The sequence below is a fragment of the Halichoerus grypus genome, chromosome 1, assembly GCF_964656455.1.
Source record: "Halichoerus grypus chromosome 1, mHalGry1.hap1.1, whole genome shotgun sequence".
In the NCBI taxonomy this organism is placed as follows: Eukaryota; Metazoa; Chordata; class Mammalia; order Carnivora; family Phocidae; genus Halichoerus; species Halichoerus grypus.
The window spans coordinates 3,399,465-3,418,661 of record NC_135712.1 but is presented as its reverse complement, the minus strand read 5'-3'; the positions used below and the strand labels follow the sequence as shown (position 1 = coordinate 3,418,661).

The 19,197-nt window shown below is 57.2% G+C and overlaps 1 protein-coding gene across 5 annotated transcripts in view; it reads left to right on the top strand.

The window, feature by feature from the left end:
- PDE9A (phosphodiesterase 9A) overlaps positions 1–19,197 on the top strand; it is a 90,708-nt gene that overhangs the window by 10,839 nt on the left and 60,672 nt on the right. For 2 of the 5 annotated variants that reach the window (XM_078070283.1, XM_078070237.1), the window contains exons 1-2: positions 12,393–12,625; positions 18,442–18,512. In XM_078070283.1, the coding sequence (XP_077926409.1) occupies positions 12,497–12,625; positions 18,442–18,512 (200 nt within the window). In that variant the 5' untranslated portion in view covers positions 12,393–12,496. Of the gene's footprint in view, positions 1–12,392; positions 12,626–18,441; positions 18,513–19,197 lie in introns of those variants that run through there. The other 3 variants (XM_078070184.1, XM_036094382.2, XM_036094384.2) reach the window with 3 other exon arrangements.

Genomic DNA, 19,197 nt, shown 5'->3' with positions numbered 1-19,197 from the left:
TCTCGGATTTCCTTGTCCCCCGCCGCGGCTCGCCAGGTGGCTGTGTGAGGACCTCAGATCCGCTGCCCACGCTGTCCTGTGCTCTGTCACCGCCCATGTCAGCCCCCAGCTCATGACTGTTGCAGGATGAGGTGTCCCCATCCAAACCCCAAAACTTCCGGGGGTATTACAATTATTTCAAAGGGGATTTAAAGTTATAGTTTATTTGAGGCATTTCATGAAAAAGAACTTCGAATAAAAACATGCCCCTCCCTCCTCTTGCCTGCCTCGTGCACTTGGAACAAAGTGGCCTTGTAAAGTGAGCGGTGCGGGGAGGGTCCCCATGGCCGCCATTAACGGGAGGAAGTGGGGTTTGCTTCCCAGGCCTGCCGAGGGGAGGTGGACAGAAGGACGTGGAAACTTGACCTGCTTCTCCAGCTCATCCTGGGCTACCTCTGCTCACGGTGTGGATTCCGGGTTTCATGCAAGTGCAGACTCCAGCATGGGTCTCAAGAAGGTCAGGGGTAGTGAATGATTTCCAGGATTACTTGAAAATACCCAGATAAGGAGATAGTGCTGACGAGTGGATTCCTCTGGAAAGAAGTCACGGTCCCCCGTGTAATTCCCGGAAAGGAGCCTCAAGCCAGAAGATGCATCACCCTCCTCCCAAAGCCTTGACAGGTTCCCCTGAAAGGGCCGCAAGCCCTAAGTCACCCAGAATCCTCAGGGTTTGCTCCCCACCCCCAACCTCAGGGCCAATTGCCATTTGGCCAAGGCCTCTGCGGCCACCTGTTGGCCCGCCCCAAGGAGGCCCACGCAGGACCAGCTCCCTCACCAACAGCCCCTCGGCTGCACGCTGGTGCTCCCCTGTGTTGTTCCATCTGGGAAAGAGGATGGGAGCGGTGGTGCTCACTTTCCAAGGTGCCAGAGCTCGGGGTCTCAGTTGAGGAGGGTTTCCCGCCTCCCAGGCTAGGTCTCCCCCATGTCTTTTCACCCGCCGCCACCCCCTCGGCCCTGCCCAACGCAGCTGAGGGTTGCATGCTGGGGTCTCCCGTGGGTGGTCCTCCCCACAGCCCCTCCCCCCAGGCATGAAGAAGCCTGGACCCCAGGACGGGTCTCACTGGCCCACACTCAGACCCCTGATACAGCAGAGCTGGACAAAGACCTTGAGGGGAGGGGCACGGGTTAGGCGGGAGAGCTGGGTGAGGGCCCAGCTCCGGGAAATGCAAGGGTCGTACATCAAGAGCCATCTCTTATTTGAATGGGAACTCAAGAAGTAAAGCCAATTGAAACCAGAGAGACGCCTTTGGAAATGTCCTCACTTGAAGCAGTCCTTGGAAGGGTGCTCCATGTACGCACATTTCTTACCCTTCCAGCTGTCTGCTCTTTGCACTTTCCATCCCCTGCGATCCATTATTTATAACCGGGGAGAGTGACCTCAGACGCCTGAAGTAGAAAAACAAAACAGAGCGACCCAGAAGAGTGACAGGGAGCGGTGGGACGGACCTGCCGTGACGAACGGGTTCTGGGCGGAGGAAGCCTTGGACCCTCGCAGACGCAGGCGCGGGGACACGGGCCCCGAGAGGCCGCCGAGCCCAAGCAGCCCAGAGCCTGAGCTGGACGGGTTTACACAGTCTGCGTAGCTGTGTCCTGCTAAAGAACGTCGTCAGCCAGGACAGGAATGTCCCCGCGTGGCCAGACTGTTCTTCCCCAGCCTCCCCACCCCCTGCTCCAGCCCAAGCCCACATCAGCTCTTATGAGGGGACAAGGGGGTGGGCCTCCCGCCTATAATCCGTCCCCCGTGACCCCTCCCGGAGTGTGCTCCCCGTCACAGATGCGCTCCGAGCCTCCCACAAGCTTCAGGGATTCCTGGTCCCTGCAGAGAGTCCAGCCTGAGGCCCAGGGCTGCGTCCGCTCCCGGGGCCGCTGTGGCACATTCCCACTGTCAGCCCGACTGCAAACAGCACGGATTTATTCTCTCGAAGTTCTGGAGGCCAGAGTCCAGGATCCACATCGCTGGACCAGGATCAAGGCGTTGGCAGAGACTCGCTGGCCTAGAGGTTCTAGGGGGAAGCCGCTCCTTGCTCTCCCGCTGCTGGGGGCTGTCAGCACGCTTTGGCTTGTGGCCACACCGCTCGGGTGCCTTCAGAGCTCTCTGTTCGTCTTCACATCTCTCTGCCACCTTGTGACTTCACTTGAGCACCCCCGCCCCCCGAGGTGATCCGGGCTCATCTCATCCCAGGATCCTTCATCTAATCTGCAGAGACGTGGCCACGTAAGGTGGAGGAGGGTGCTCCAGGGCCCTTTTCCACGCCGTTCTGCGGGCTTCTGGCCTCAGACTGTGCCACACGTCCTGTTCCCAGGGCTCCTCCCATATCCCTGAAAGCCAGTGGGATCGTGGGTCTGGAGTGGGAGCGGGGCGCAGTGAGGGGATGGCGCCTTCCCTTCACCGGCAGCCCAGTGTGCCTCCCGTCCCTCCGGGCCCGCCCGCCTCCACGGACCGGTGACCTGCCTGCCGGCCGGCCGCACACCCCAAGTTGTGCGGGGCCTTAGCTGTCTCTCCCCTCCCACACCAAGTTTTGCTGTTCGTTTGGATGGAGTGAACTCGTGGGGTGCTGAGCAAAAGTGCCTCCCAAACCCTTTCACCTCAGAGACGTTTGCTGAGGGCTTCCTGTGTGCCGGAGCCGAGAGAAGATGCTTGATAAAGAGGTGGGTTTGGGAGGCCGTGGTATGCTGCAGATCCCTCGGCCCCACGCCCCCCACGCCCCCCACGCCCGCCCCCGCCATCAGCTTGTTGCTCACGCAGCAGCCCTGGGATGGGCAGGCTGGGTTTGTGGCTGGCCCTGCTCTGTGCCAGTTGTAGGATCCTGACACCCAGATGCCACCCTGTGAAGTGGGGGTAGCACCTGCCCAGCAGGTTTTGTACAGTGCTCACCACAGACCACATACCTTTCTAAGGATTTTATGGAGGTGACCAGCGTCTGCCGCTGCTGCAGATGCGGAGAGTGTGCGATGAAGAATTTGCCCACGGCCCCAGGGTGCAGGCAGAGCTGGGGGTGGACCCAGGAAGGCTGGCTTCGGGTCCTGTGCCCCACGGTGCAGACTTCAGGGAAAGGTCTTCCCACGGGATGGGATGGTCTCTCCAGCCTCTCGGGCCCAGTGCAGAGACTTCCCCCCGGGGGCTTACGGCGCCTTGAAGCAGGTGGAGCTGGTATTACCCCACCTTGAGGAGGGAAGGGCTCTGCAAGGGCAGAGAGGTCGGTATTTGGGGGCGCCCCTGTGGTTTGCCCCAAACTAGGTCTCCCACAATTCCGGGAAGCTTTGTACCCATGCTGCATCTGAGCTCCATCGGAGCGCTGGGTGGCCTCCCGCACTGTGGCCTCCATCGTCCCACGGCGGCTTGTCACCCCGAGCCGTCAGTCCCTCACGGCTCCCTTGCCGACCATCACCCCGCTGCCGGACACTCACACACGCCCTTCCTGTTCATTGCCGTCATATCGCCGCTCACTTGCTGCGTGACTTTGGAAACGTTCCTGAAACTCTCTGAACCTTAATAGCTACAAAATGGGAAGAATGACACCCACCTTCAAGGCATGCTTTAAGGACCAAAGACTATATGTGTTCTTCACCAAATAATGGCAAAGAAAGGAAAGGGAACCATCTCTCTCCCTCTCTCTCTCTCTCTCTCTCTCTCTCTCTCTCACACACACACACACACACACACACACACGTTTTTAAGTCAGGATCCAAACCTGGCCGTGCACTGTGTTTATTTGCTGTTTCCTTAAGTCTCTTTCTATCCACATGTTTCGTCCCCTTTCCATTCCTGCCATTTACTTGGTGAAGAATACATACTACTTCTGATCCTTAAAGCATGCCCTAAAGACACAGATACAGACATATAGATGTACAGAGATATAGAGATGTGGATGAAGACGTAAGTGGCTGAGGAGTGATAAGGGAGATTCTCGTTAATTTCCTTTCCGTGTGAAAATCACACTGTGGCTATCTTGAACCATAAGCAAGGATCTTGGATGTTAGGGATGCACTCTGAAATGCACACAGATGACGCAGAATGAAGTCTACAGTGAGCTTACGACCACCCCAGCAGGCGGGCAGGCCGGAGTGCAGACCCGCGGGCTGGGTCCGAGCTGGCGGCCGGGGTGGCAGTGGGGGGTAGGGCTCTGCTGCTGCCGGTGCTCCAGGATTTCCAGCGTACAGAACTTCTCTTCTTAAAGATTTTATTTATTTATTTGAGAGACAGAGAGCATGCACGGGCATGTGAGGGGGAGGGGCAGAGGCAGAGGGAGAGTGAAAATCCTCAAGCAGGTTCCATGCCCAGTGCAGAGCCCGACACGGGGCTCGATCTCACGACCCTGAGACCATGACCTGAGCCAAAATCATGAGTCAGGTCCTTCACTGACTGAGCCCACCAGGCACCCCTGGAGCTTCTCTTCTTTAGAAGAATGTATGCAGTGAGTCTGGCCCATAGTAATAAATGGTAGTTTCTGCTTTATATTCTTTTCAAACACAGTGACCAGAAAAATACCTCCTAACTTGGAAAGGGAAATGAGGCCTAATACAGAGTTTATTTTAGGGATTGCCTGCCTAGCGGTTAACTGTAATCCATTCTGACTGTGACGTTATCCTTAAGTGTTCTAAAAACAAGGAGCAACATGGGGTGAACAATATGCTCAAGTTTATATGTCTATGAAATTTATAATTAGAGGAGAATTGCAGACAGATTGCAGATGCACATAGAAGGAGAGAGAGGTAGATAGCCTACAGCCTTGGCCTCAGTGTCATGCATTTATTTCCTGAGTATTAAAAAAAAAGGTAGGGGGGCGCCTGGGTGGCTCAGTCATTAAGCAGTTGCCTTCGGCTCAGGTCATGATCCCAGGGTCCAGGGATCGAGCCCCACGTCAGGCTCCCTGCTCGGCGGGAAGCCTGCTTCTGCTTCTCCCACTCCTTCTGCTATTGTTCCTGCTCTCGGTGTCTCTCTCTCTGTCAAATAAATAAATAAAATCTTTAAAAAAAAAAAACATAAAAGGTGGGATTTTGGTCTTGATCTCTGTTTAGCCTGTCTTCTGTATTAAACACTTGTAATTCTTGGGCACTAATAAGCCAATGGGAATTTGCCTTTTAACTCCCCCAAAGATAGAAAAATTGTGAATCCACGGATGTGTCGTAAATTGGCTGTTCTCTGGACTGGTCGGGTTGAGTTCTAATTCCTGGAGCTGGGGCGTGAGATCCAGGTGCCAGACTGAAATACTCTGATTTCCTTCAAGGGCAGACAAGGCCTTATAAGAGCTTATAGACATGTATGTAAAACCTTAGTAGGTAATAGAAGCTATAGAAGACGAATCACAACTTGGTAGACAAAAGATAAGGAATTTGAATTGGTTTATTTTCTTCTGGGAGGGGAGCCTAAGTCAATATTTGTTCCAGGTATGCCATCGGAAATACCAGCAACTGGAAAACAAGGCAAACAGAGAATGCATACATAATTATGGGCAAGTGACTTACCTCCCATGCAGACCTCCGCTAGAGCTCTCCTGTCAGCACAGCATCCGTCTCTGGGCTTAGAGCCAGGGAGGCTCCGGGTTTGCATGTGGGACCACCCTGGCCAGGCCAGGCCAGCTTCTTCTCTCTCTGTGGCTTAGAGTCCTCATCTGTGTGAGGGGTGATGGTGACACCAAGCTTATGAGGTTCTTATGAGGACCCAGGGTCACAGGACTTGTAAGGCATTTGGCTCAGGTTCTGGCCCAAGCATAGGCTCAATTCTGTTAGGCGGTGGTGATGGTGGGAGTGCTGGTGCTGTGGTGATGCTGGTGATGGTGGAGGTGATCCTGGTGGTGGAGGAAGTCATGGTGGAGGTGGTGATGGCAGAGATGGTGATGGTGAGGTGGTGGAGGTGATGGCAGAGATGGTGCTGGTGGAGGTGATGGCAGAGATGGTGCAGGTGGTGGAGGAAGTCATGGTGGAGGTGGTGGTGGAGGTGATGGCAGAGATGGTGCTGGTGGTGGAGGAGGTGATGGAGGAGGTGGTGGAGGAGGTGATGGCAGAGATGGTGCAGGTGGTGGAGGAGGTGATGGAGGAGGTGAGGGAGGAGGTGGTGGAGGAGGTGATGGCAGAGATGGTGCAGGTGGTGGAGGAAGTCATGGTGGAGGTGGTGGTGGAGGTGATGGCAGAGATGGTGCTGGTGGTGGAGGAGGTGATGGAGGAGGTGGTGGAGGAGGTGATGGCAGAGATGATGCAGGTGGTGGAGGAGGTGGTGGTGGAGGTGATGGCAGAGATGGTGCTGGTGGTGGAGGAGGTGATGGAGGAGGTGAGGGAGGAGGTGGTGGAGGAGGTGATGGCAGAGATGGTGCAGGTGGTGGAGGAGGTGGTGGTGGAGGTGATGGAGGAGGTGGTGGAGGAGATGATGGAGGAGGTGATGGCAGAGATGGTGCTGGTGGTGGAGGAGGTGATGGTGCTGGTGGTGGAGGAGGTGGTGGAGGAAGTGATGGAGGAGGTGGTGGAGGAGATGATGGAGGAGGTGATGGAGGAGGTGGTGCTGGTGGTGGAGGAGGTGATGGAGGAGCTGGTGGAGGAGGTGATGGCAGAGATGGTGCTGGTGGTGGAGGAGGTGATGGAGGAGGTGGTGGAGGAGGTGGTGGAGGAGGTGATGGCAGAGATGGTGCTGGTGGTGGAGGAGGTGATGGAGGAGGTGGTGGAGGAGGTGATGGCAGAGATGGTGCTGGTGGTGGAGGAGGTGATGAAGAGCTGGTGGAGGAGCTGGTGGAGGAGGTGGTGGAGGAGATGATGGAGGAGGTGATGGCAGAGATGGTGCTGGTGGTGGAGGAGGTGATGAAGAGCTGGTGGAGGAGGTGATGATGGTGGCACTAGCATCATTAGTAGTGTAACACAAACCAGCAGATGCGGACTTCAGCCTCAGCTCATCTGCACGGGAGGATTTTGGGCACCAGTGCTCCCCGATGGACAGATCCTGTGCTCCGTGGGATGCAAAGGAACTGCCCACAGTTCTGCCCACAGGGACCTCATCTTCCAAACACTTCCTTCCATGTTTAACGGAGGAGAAAACTAACACTAACAAGAGTGGGTTCCCATGGATCGCTGAGCCTATCAAAGTTTGTTTGTTTGTTTTTTAACTCCCACCTGCTGATTCTAGTAACTAATACATAGTTGAATTGCTAGGACCCGAGTTTTTGTTGCAGTTTGGGTACAGTTGAACATGGCTGATAATCAATACAGGGATATCAGTTAAAGCAATAGAACCCGTGCTGTGACAGCATTCCCAAGAGAACACATCCTCTTGGCCATACTCTACGGAACAGGAATGCCGACATGTTGATGTCAGAGCTGGGTGCCCTCGATGCCTCTTGCTGGGGAAAATGGCCTTAGAGGGGTCAAGGAGGAGCCTCCCATCCCCATCCCCAGAGAAGGGCTTCAAGGGACCCCTCCCGTAATCACAGGGACCACACAACTTAGCACTTAGTGTGTACCGGCCCCTCTGTGTGTCGTAATGAACCGTCCTAACATTCCATAGGCAAGGGATCATTTTCCTCCTTTGGCAGGAGAGTCAGAGCCTCGGAGCGGTTAAGAAATCTGCCCTGGGTTGAGCTGGTAAGAGGAGAGGTGGAAGTGAACTCACATCTCTGACTCCTCCCTGCTCACCCCTCTGCCCTGCATGTGCCTGGAGCAGTGCACGACACCAGCGGCCAGCCAGGAGTGACCCAGGGGATGTGAGACAGCTGGAACGGCACAGGCTCCAGACAAAGCAGGACCTGCGGGTTCAGACGGCGCCCGCTGAGAGCAGCCCCTCCGCCGGCTGACTGTCCCCGTTGCCAGGCCTCCTCTGCCCTGATGGCCCACAGAGTTAGTGCTCAGATCTGCACCGTGTTAGCAGCTGAACAGAGAATCTCACATGCCATCCTAAAATGTGAAGGTTACATAAAGAATTAAGTGACATGTATTAGTCCCCGTTTGTTCTAGAAGTTCACATTGATAGTGCCCACTAAAGAATTAATGGAAACAGGGGGTCCTTGTGGGAGCACCGCAGTTGGAACTGGGAGCTTGGGGTAGCAGCTGTAGGCTCAGTTAGCTTCACTTCGTTCTGTTGGCCCCCAAAACGCTGCCTGAGGAGCGCCCTGGCCTACACAGTCCGGCAGATGAGGACAGACCTGCGTGCCTGGGGGCCAGGACTCGGTCTTAGGACAGCGGTCGTGGCAGCCACGTAGGTACCAACCGAGCGGGCCTGACCTCAAAGATAACGTCCCCCCTCAAATCATTGATATTTAGGTGATCAGAGCTGAGGGGGTGCTTTGTAATTATGTCTAAAGGAGTTTTAGTCGGGCTACTTAAAGAAAGGAAACCTGAATCTGGGTTACCGGGACCCTGTCCCGAGCCCCCGTGCCCCAGCGTAGCGCCCCTTCAGAAGTCTGCCCTGGCTTCCCCGCCTGAGCCACTCTCAGCCCACCTGCTGGCCCGGAGCCTTCGGGGCCCCTGCCCAGGCTCACTGCAGCCTCCTGAGAGACAGGCCCAGGCCTCCACACCCTTCCTGGTCACCAAAACCCTCACTCCAGCAGGGTCTTGAAGATGGGTGGATCTCAGGGGTGTTCAGATAAGGTCTGGAGCTTGGAAATTCTTTACCTGGAAATCCTGGCCCATGGGGAGCGAGGCCTGGCTGCGTCCCAGGCACTCAGAGCACCTGCTGGGGACGGGACCCCCTCCCCTACCTCCCCCTGCCGTTTGCTGCTTCCGGTTTTCCCCAGGGTCCCGGGGCCACATGGGGTCCCTCCAGCCCCCCGGTTTCTTGCAGTTGCTAGGTCTGTGTACCCGTGGCCAGCCTGGAGGCACAGACCCCCTCCCTGCTCCGTCCCAGGAGGCACCTGGCCTCGTTTTTGCTCTGGATTCCTGTTCTGCCACCCCCACACTCTCTCTGCGACCCCCCACTTCCCTGATGTTCTCCTGGGGCCTCCCCCTCACCCCCAGCTCTCCCACCCCTTGCTGACTGCTATTTAAATTCTGGGCTTTGTCCTCTGGTTAATTTCCTCATCTGCTTGGCTTAATGCCAAAGAATATTCTTTCCAAATAAAAAATGGTAAAGGTTGTTTTCTCTCTCATAAGAATTTTATGTCAATGCCATAGAGCGTGCTATCAGGAGGGAATGTTCATAAGCTAGTCCTCTTATCAGTAACTAACCTCAGCTTCCAGATCTAGATAACTTTTTTCTTGCTTATAAAAGTCCTGCAGGGGCGCCTGGGTGGCTCAGTTGGTTAAGCGACTGCCTTCGGCTCAGGTCATGATCCTGGAGTCCCGGGATCGAGTCCCACATCAGGCTCCCTGCTCGGCGGGGAGTCTGCTTCTCCCTCTGACCCTCCCCCCTCTCGTGTACTCTCTCTCTCTCTCTCATTCTCGCTCTCTCAAATAAATAAATAAATCTTTAAAAAAAATAAAATAAAATAAAATAAAAGTCCTGCATACTCATTGTCGAATATTTGAAAAATGCAGAGCACATAAAAAGAAAAGAATCCATGGCACCAGCAGGCATTTCGGGATCTCTCCTGGTGTGTGTGTGTGTGTGTGTGGCTTTCTTTTACATAATTTTTTATCCTGCTCATTTCACTCAGCATTACATCAGCAGTACTCTCTAACATAGCATTAGGGAGTCTTCAAAAACATGATTTTAATGCCAAAATAATGTTCCATCATGGAGATATCCTAAAATGTAATCATTCCATCATTGGTGGGATATTTAGCTTAATTCCATTTCTGCACGACCCTCCCCGGCCATGCATCTTTCCTTATGGAGTGGCGGCGCGGGTCAGGGGTTTGGTTGGCTGCAAACAGGAGCTCGCTGGTGGAAAGTGCCCGAATGGAGCCTGGCACTTCATAAATGCTCTTATTATTATGTTTGCTGTTAGTATTTCCTCAAAAGCAATTCCTGGAAATGGCATTCTGGGTCAGAGGGTGCATGTTTGCCAAACTGCTTTCCACCAGGGCCGTGTGGACACACATTCCAGGCAGGGCACCCCCTGGCCACCCCCGGCCAGAGCTGTTTCACATAAACGCTTGGGGGTAATTGCAGATTCACGTGTGGTTGTAAGAAATAACACAGAGACATCTATGTATCCTTTACTGCGTGTCCCCCATGGTAACTTCTTGCAAAATTACAGTACGGTATCACAACCAGGATATTGACAGCGAGACAAGCCACCACCTTACTCAAATTTCCCCCGTTTTGTTGTGCTTGTTCGAGTGTGTGTATTGAGCCTACACAGTTTTATCACACGGGCACGTTCTCACAGCCGCCGCCGCAGGCACAAGATGGACGGTTCCGCCCCTTTAAGACCCACCCACCTGCTTCCTGCCCCCGCCCGCCCCGTCCCTAACTCGGGCTCACACTAATCTCCTCTCCATTTCTACAATTGTGTCATTTCCGGAACGTCATATAAATGGAATCATACAGTGTGGAACCTTTTGGGATTGGCTTTTATCCACTCGGCGTAAATCCCTTGAGATCCATCCAGTGGGTGCGTGGATCGATAATTTACTTCTTTTTATTGCTGAGCAGTGTTCTGTGAGGTGGACAGACCTCAGTGCGTTTGACATATTCCCCCGTTGAAGGGCATCTGGTTGCTTCCAGATTTGGGCTGTCCATCACTTTTCCACTGTCGTCACTTTGCTTATTTCCTCCTGTTTTCTGAGAGGCCGGTATGACTATTTTCAGAAGTCAGCACCCTTGTTTTGGTTGGGTAGAGATTTCTGAGGTCCGTGTGACATTTGTAACTAATGGGCATCATCATCAATTACAAGAGCAAATACAAGTATGGTGAAGTGTTCACGCGAGGATTTAAGAACATCCAGGGGGCTGAGACGAGTAGCCGGTGCGGATGTAGGGGGCCAGACGTGAATGTCCCGGAAGCATCCAGTCCTGATTAAGCAGAGGAGGGAACACGGAGCTGGGTCCCCGCGTGGAGGAGCTGAGCTCACTCACTCCGTGGGAAGGGCAACGTGATAGAAGAAGGCACCTTCCTGCCTTCCTCCCTTCCTCCCTGAGGTCCCCAGCAGTATGGTGTCCACAGATCTGGCTCTGCCTCTTCAGCCGGAGCCACATAAAATCACTAGGGGGGCGACACCGTAGAATTACAATGAGGGAAATTTTGCTTGAGATTCATTACTCCAAGTTCCAAGCAGCTCTGCGAAAACTGTTGCTAAGGCAATGAGTAAAAATCTACAGCTGCGTACACAGTAACAGCAAGACCGTGAACGTGAGCGCGTGTTTGGAAACAGCCGGCCCCTAAAGCACGACATGTCTGACAGATCGTTTTTTCATGATTTTGAGAGGTACCACAGATGTTCTCTGTGATTTCGAAGGCTGACGAGGGCCATCGTGGGTTGCCAGCTTCGTGAGATGGTCCCCCTGGTGATAAAGATGGTAGCCTGCCCTGCAGAGGAGATCCCCGGGACGCTCGGCTCCCTCGGGAGGGCACCTCCACCGACCCCCTCCCCGCCCGGTCCCTAGTCCCCTCCTGGGCATAGCCACACACTGATCTCTTCTTCTGTGATGGCGGTGGTTTTTGTCTTTCCCAGCCTGCAAAACTCAGCCCAAACCTAAACTGCCAGTTGGTTCTCTTCTTTGTCCAGGATGGGGAGCGTTTCATGACATAGCACAACCAATATCCGTGCAAGAACCCCAGCTGCTAGCGGCGGTTGGCTTCATGCCCATCCGCACGAGAATTGATAAGCCCATCAATGCCGTTCCCGGCAGCGGCAAGGAGGCGCCTCAGACTGCAGCGGGAGGCGGAGCTGGGGGTCTGCCCCCCGTGTCCGTGCACGGAGCACAGGGCCCGGCGGGCGCTCGCGGGCCTGGCACACTCAGCCCACTCTGCTCTGTGAGGCTCTGTTACTCCTGCCACTCTGCCCGAGCGTCTGATGGCTCCGAAGAGGGAGTCACTTCCTTGGCAGACGGGTCCTTCCACAGCTGGGCTGAAGAGATGCCGAAGTGCGTAAACAGGGAGGGAGCCACGAGTCATCTGTGTTCGCGACGCCCAGATAACAGACCACTGTCACAGTGCTTCTGTGCATCCAGCCTGGCTGTCGCCTGATCGCCCCCCCAGCTGCTTGTCGTCCTCCTTAAAAGGGGAAAGCGAGAAGCCAAAGGAGGACAGACGGTGGACATTAAGACCACTCTCCTTAAATATTACTTTGAGAATTCACGCATGGATTTCAGTCCAGAAACGTACATCCGTAAATGCACTCTCCAGAAATCAGAGCCGGTGTCAGGCAGACGAGGAGTACGGCACCCCCCCCCCCCCGCCCCAGGGCAGCCAGCGTCCCCTGAGCAGCTGGGCCGCGCCAGGCTCCGGACTCCGCAAAGCCAGCCACGGCCTCCACGTCTGAAACACGTCGTGGCAGCCACGGCCGCCCATGGTCAGAGCCGGGGTGGACGTGGAAGCCGCTGCTGGGCCTACCTGGACACTGTCGGAAGCCGAGCAGGGCCAGGAGTGCGGGAATGGGGGCGCACACCAGCCCCACTCTCCCCGGGCTGGAGCAGGGGCTGCGTGAAGCTTGTGTGTGTCACGGCCCAGGCCACGGCCACACGGTGCACACTGCTGCCGAGCTGAAGGCTTGGTCACCGGAGGTATGCGGCCGGGCCAGTCCCTCCTTACTGTCCACCTTCATACCTCAGCTTTCAGATTCACAAAGTGGGGCGTGGTGAGCCAAGAGTGGTCCAGGGTAGGAGGTCACAGCCTGAAGCGGGAGGGGGACACGAGGGAGCCCTGGCTGCTTGCCACTGGCCGAGGGTGCCGAAGCCCGGATGCCGAGGCCCTCTCAGTGGGTGGAAGAACCTTCTGGAAAAGGTCCAGCACAGGTGGGGCTGCCCCAGTCTGTGGGTCTGGAGCCCCCACCGCACCCCCGTGTCCCTGCTGGCCTCAGCACACATCGGAGTCCTGTCTCTGCCCCAGAACGTGCCAGGCATCTCATCGTTCACTTGGATCTCCTCTCCCTTGGTGGTGAATGACGCCCTTCCACATTCTCATTGAACACTTCGTGCTGGACACGCAGCTTCACTTCTCCGTGGAAAGTCCTGCTCCAAAGCTCTTCCATGGAACTTGGGAGCTCTTGTGTCCTGTGCTTGGGTTTGCAGGGCGACCGCAGAGTGCCCTCCAGGAGCTCCGGTCGAGCAATGATCCAGTCTTCGCCCGCCTGACATCACGGCAAGAAACTCCGCATTGCCTGGAGCTGGCGCTGCGGCCTGGAGACCCCATGCATCCCCCCGCCCTTGGCACACACCAGCACAACCTCGAGGGGCCCCCTTCTGCCTGCTCCTTCCATGAGCCTCTGAAGGGGGCGTCCAGGGAGACAAAGGAAAACACAGACCACCGGGCCCTTCGTGAATAGAATCCCATTCCAGGAAGAGGCCTCTGGACTCAGAATCGAAGAGAAGTCAGACCCTGTCCTTCAGAAACTGCCCATCCTGTCTCTCTAACCCGAAGGCCACGTGGGCACGGGCTCGGCAGCCTCCGTCTGTCTGCTCTGCAGTCACCGGCCCTGTTTCTCTAAGGATGTTGGTGGAGGCGCTCTCGATACTCGGGAACAGAAATGTTGTTATGCCAATTCAAGGAGGTCTGGGTTTGCCTGGGGTCCATGGATGTGAGGAGGTGCGTAAGGATGCTGTGAGTCCCCAGGAAAGGCCCAGCTCTGGGGTGCCAGGAAGCCCGGGCGGGCCTGGCTCTCCTGTCCTGTGTCCCTCACCACAGCCTCCCGTGGCTCTCTGGGACCGGTGCCCTCCCTCTGCCCCTCTTCCGAGGACTGCTCTTCCTTACTCATCCCGTGGGTGACCTGGTGTGGTCAGCCCAGGACGGACTCCCATGACCCTGCGCTCACCCCAACTGCCGCCAGCTCTGAATCGCTTCATAAAAGGTCTTCTCATGAGGAAAGGTGATGGGGTACTGGACAGAGGGTCACAGGTCAGGCCGCAAGGACCGGCAGGGCCACCAGGAGCCAGGGCCGTCCATCGGGGCTGCAGGGAATGTGCGGAACAGCCGGTTGGTTGGTATGGATTGGCTGCTGCTGTCCCTGGATCTCATGCCTAAGTCCGCACCTCGAAGGACAGGCCCAGAGGACGCCTGTCAGAAGGTGCCCCAGCCAACCAGCACGACCAGAGCCCCGGTCCCCCTTCCTGGGCTGCTCGACAGGAAGGGGTCAAGGCTGGTCCCAGCGTGAGCAGAGCCAGAAAGCCCAGTCAACCTGTGTGTGCTCTAGTACTCATGTCTCTCTTCCTTGTCTTGATCCGCTGTGGATCGGTGCCACGAAGCGGCAGGACCGTCCTGCTGTGAGCTTGAGATCCCCCCCACCTCCATGTTTGCCTTTCTGGAGTCAAGGGTGGCTCCCTCCCCAAGACACAGTGAAGCAGAGGATCTGGGTTAGATGTTCCTTCAAGCTCTGGAAATCCCACAGGTGGGAAATTGGAAGTTCTTCGAAAAGAAAATCAGGTGCCGAACAAAATGTGGTAGAAAGCCATCTGGGGCGCTCGGCAACTCAGGGCCCCCTGGAGACTTGCCCCGCAAAGTGTAGGCTTCCAGAGCCCGCAGGGACCGTGGGGGCCATGGGCAACGGAGGTGGCTGCTGTCCAGGTTTGTGTTAAAGCGACGCGTCCCCCATGATGCCTTCAGAAACCTGCCCTCCCGTGTCGCTCCTCCCGCCCTGACAGCAGGTGCGATTACCAGCATTTACAGATGGCAGACTGGGGCTCCGAGTGGTCACGGTCTTCCCCAAGGGGGGTGGTGGTGTGTGAAAGGGGAGCCGGTGGGCAGAAGGCGTAGCTGGTGGGGATGGACACTGGGCTTCCCGTGTCTGTTCCCGCTGCTCCTGCCACAGCTGTCCTTGGAAGGACGCTGGTCCGAGTGTAGACACCGAATGACCTGGGAGCCCAGGTGCTGTGGCCAGGTGCGTGCACCGGCTGGTGGGGCCTGCGGGGGCCTCTCCGGCTCCGACCCCAGCATGGGGCAGTTACGGGGCAGCAAGAAGGTTCCAGAAATTCCCATGGACATTTCCGGGCCGCTGCTGCACAAGAAGCAAGGTCAGTGTCCAGCAGGCAAGAGGCCCCCTGAATCCTCATGTTTCTCTCGTCTTGCTGTCCTATCCCGGCTGCCAGTCAAACCGCATGAAAGAGTCTGGCAGCTCGGCCGTGCCGACTTGGGAGAGCCACCCTCACTGCCTCAAGCCGGGGGCAGCACAGAGTCTTTGCTTCTCCGCTGACTTGCTGCTTGCCTGTCCCCCTTCCACGTTTCATGTTACCAACACTTGTCCTTGGCACTTCTTCGCTGGATAAAGGACTTGCACAGTGATTCGGCATGTGAACAAAAAGCTATGTGGCCTCCTGCCAAGGCGGCCTGGGGGTCTCCCGGGCTGAGCAAGCCTCTCCCAGAGCCAGGAGCACCTGAGCTAAGCTGGGGGGCTTCTCGGGCCGCGGGCGGAGAATGTCACAGTCCCAGCGCAGCCGCCGCCTTCCAGGCACACCCGCCACTGTGCCCCTGCCTGTCCCCTGCTCGGCCCTGCCGACGGTGTGTTCACTAAGGTACCAGCGTGGCTCTCACACAGATAGAGCGACCCACGCCAAAGCCGTCCTTAGCAGAGCAAGGGAACTAGTAAGATGTTACAGCCAGCTCAGAAGAGAAAGCAAAGAAGCGTAGACTCGTGTGCAGGAAAGGAATCCCGAGACCGATCTGCAGGTGGACAGCGCGTGACCTCCCAGCGGACACACAGCGGCATCCCTTCTGTTTATTCCAGATTTCCTCACAGTCTCCTGGCAGGTTGTCAGAAATAATCTCAGAGAAGGGTTCTTCTGGCTCACGAGCAGGGCTGGCCTGGCGGGGCTCGGCCGGGCCGTTTGTGGGGGGCGGCGAGAGCGTCGGCCTGCCTGCTGGGCCCGCCCGAGTTCGCCTCACTAGGGGGCCTGTGGTTGCGAGTCTTAAAGCTTCTGGGATTTGCGTTCCAAGGCTGGGAAGGCGAGCCCAGCACTCCGTCCTCCAGAGGCGAGAGACTCACAGACGTGGGTGAAGCCGCTGCAGACGACCACGGCGACTGCCCCGTGTCCCCTGTAAGGTCCCCTGCCATGCACTCTCGTCCTCCGAGCACGGGCATGGCGATCCCATGGAGTCGTCTGTGTTTCAGCCGCAGAGTTACGGTCTGGACACGGTCCGAGCGAGGCGGTCAGAAGCCGGTCCCCAGGAGTCTGGCCCTCAGCGCGGAGCAGTGCGTCCTCCTCCCTGGGGTCCGAGGTGGTCCTCCCCGCCGAGTCCCAAGCTGGCCTGTAGTGATGGCAGAGGCTGGGGGCAGGTGTCGCAGGAGAGCAGAGCCCTCTGCTGCCCGGTTCTGCCCACTCCACGGAAGATAAACAACACACAAAGACGCTTACACAGGGCCACAGAGGAGCCACCCCTCCCTGGCAGGAGGGACCCCACAGTGCGGGTGTGAGCTGCTGATCCGGGGAGCCTGGTAAACAAGATGCAGGGGCCCAGGGCCCGGCCCAAACCCCCGGCTTCGGAATCCTTGTGCCAGGGCCCGGAAGTCGGAAGCCCCAGCCGAGGAGCATCAACAGCATCCCCTCGGCAGGGCCAGGGGTCGGGGGGAGCAGCTCCCTTCCCCTCTGCAAGCCTCCTCCTCCGCCCACCCCTGTCCTTCACCTGCACAGTCAAAGGTTCAGCTGAGAAAGAAGTAGAGCCGTGCCAGTGGGGGAATGGCCAGGACCCCAGCCTCAGCCCTCCCACCCCTCACCTCTCACGGCACAGCTGGAAAAGCCGAGGCACGATTATGTCGCTCAGGCCTGTGCTGGGGCCGCTGGGGACGCGCTGTCGTGAGAATGCAGGCCCGGCACGTGGTCAGATAAAGTCAAGGCTCCTCTGCAGGGCGGGTGGGGAGGCTCTGTCCTGTGGCCAGGCGCGGGGAGAGGGGCATCCAGAAAGGGAAGGAGTGGCACCGAGCCAGGGCCCGGGGAGGGGCTCCATGGCCCACAGTGAAGGCGGGATAGGCGCCTGGTGAGGCCCCAACCTGGAAGGGACAAGTCCTCGGCCCTCATGTGCCCAGCCAAGGAGGTGGACCGGCTGGGCATGCGGGGCACGCGGGACAGCAAAAGTCTCTGCACAGAAAAAAGTGGCATGACTGGGTCTGAGTACCAGGGCTGGGAGCTGGGGGACCAGGAGCGGGGATGGGCGCAGGGGCCGCTGCAGGATCCCAGCTGAGCCAGGACGGCGGCGGCCACCAGGTGCACAGGGCGGACCACGCCAGCACTGCACGTGCGGATACGGTGGAGAGAAGGCGAGCCAGCTCGGTCTCAGTGTGGCCGGGCCAGCAGCAGGCAGGAAGTGGTGTTAGTCACAGGAAGGCTGGGTGTATGGGGGGAATAGTCACTGCCCCCATAAAGGGATATCCTGAGGCTCTTAGATGAGAAAGCGGGGCTCTGGGCACCGGAAGATGCCCGCCCTTCCCAGGGGTGAGGGGAGGGGGCAGTCAGCCAGGGAAAATGTGGAAGGAAACCCTCTCCTGGGGTGGAAATGGGGGCCATGGTGCGGATTGTTCAGGCCCACCAGCCACGGAGATCAGAGCCCTCGCTGTACTTGAAGCCCCGTCCCAGGGAGGGATCTGGAGCAGAGACGCACTGTCGGGACCCCCTGCACCGAGATGCTGATGCAAACGCGTTTCTCTCCCGTCCCCAGAACTGGACCCCCAGGCTCGTGCACCTGCCTGCACGTGATGGTTTTTACCGTGGAGACGGCTAGCTCACTTTGGAGTTTTCCCATTGTGATGCCCCTGGATTTAGTCCTACAGCCTCAGCCCCGAAGTCCGTAAAGGCAATCTTTGTTTTTTAAGCCAATGACCTTTAAAAAGGTATTTTGGGAGGGCCTGGGTGGCTCAGTCGGTTGATCGTTCGACTCTTGATTTCGGCTCAGGTCATGATCTCGGGGTCGTGAGATCCAGCCCCATGATGGGCTCTGTGCTCAGCGGGGAGTCTGCTTGAGATTCTCTCTCTCCCTCTGCCCCTGTCCCCACTTGGCACGCTCTCTCTCTCAAATAAATAAAAATAAATCCTTAAAAAAATAAAGAGTTCTTCTGTTTTTTACATCATGGCCCCCAGGTCTCACTGGAGACTCCCCACGGTGGGGTGTCATGAAGCCATGTGGCAGCGCCGTCCTGGGTGGGTGTGTCTTGTGGGTGAGAGCGTCACCTTCACGACCGTTTTCAGGAAACAAACGAAGGAACTCTTCAGTTTGTATGGACGGACTCAGTGACAAGACATACGTGTGGCATTCCCGGGCCCGTGGTTACGTCGTCTCTTTTTTACGACAAGCCTGCAGGTTGGGCCGGAGAGAAAGCTCGGGGACCCTGACGTCGCCATGGAAACCCGCTACGCAGCTCCAGCCCACCCCTCACGGCCCTGTGGCTTGTGTCTTGCAGGTGGTCTTTAGCAAGTACTGTAACTCCAGTGACATCATGGACCTGTTCTGCATCGCCACCGGCCTGCCCCGGTGAGTGCCCAGCCCGCCCCCCAGCAGGGCGCCCCCACCAGCAGGGCACCGGTTCCCCTAGAGAGGAGGGTGCCTGGGAGGGAGGGTAAGCCGCGGGTCTGAGGGGCGACAGGTGGGCCAGGGCCCCATGGGCTCACCTCGAACGCGGGGGCCCTTTCCGATCAGTGAGTGAGACCCCACAGGTGTGGGCCACGGCCTGTCCCCAGCCTGCCGGACTGTCCCCCACGCTGTGCATGCAGGAAACCACTGGGCAGAATTAGGCAGAAACCACTGTCTTAAGGGGTTTTTTTCCTTTTATTTGCTTTTGAAGAAAGGACAGAGGAGGGTGGTTGTGTTTTGGCTTTGGCCCCCCAGCCTGAGATGATCCAGCAGGTGATATTTTCTATCTCCGGGGTGGCGGGGTGGGGGGTGCACAGAGCAACGTTTGGGAAGACAGATTTTCAGAAAAGTAGTTGGAAAGGCCAGTAATCCCCTCATAGAATCATCAGACTTCCAGAAGTGTCTTTTCCCCCAGTCAGCAGCCTGTTCGAGTGCAGCTTCTATCCTCACTCTCTGACTGTAGAATGGCCAGGGCTAGCCGGGGTGCGGCATCCAACTCCGGAGCTGTGACCCGGGTCGAGGACGGGGACAGGACCTCAGCAGTGTCACAGGCAGGGAAGGACAGGCCGAGGCGCCCTCTGGAATT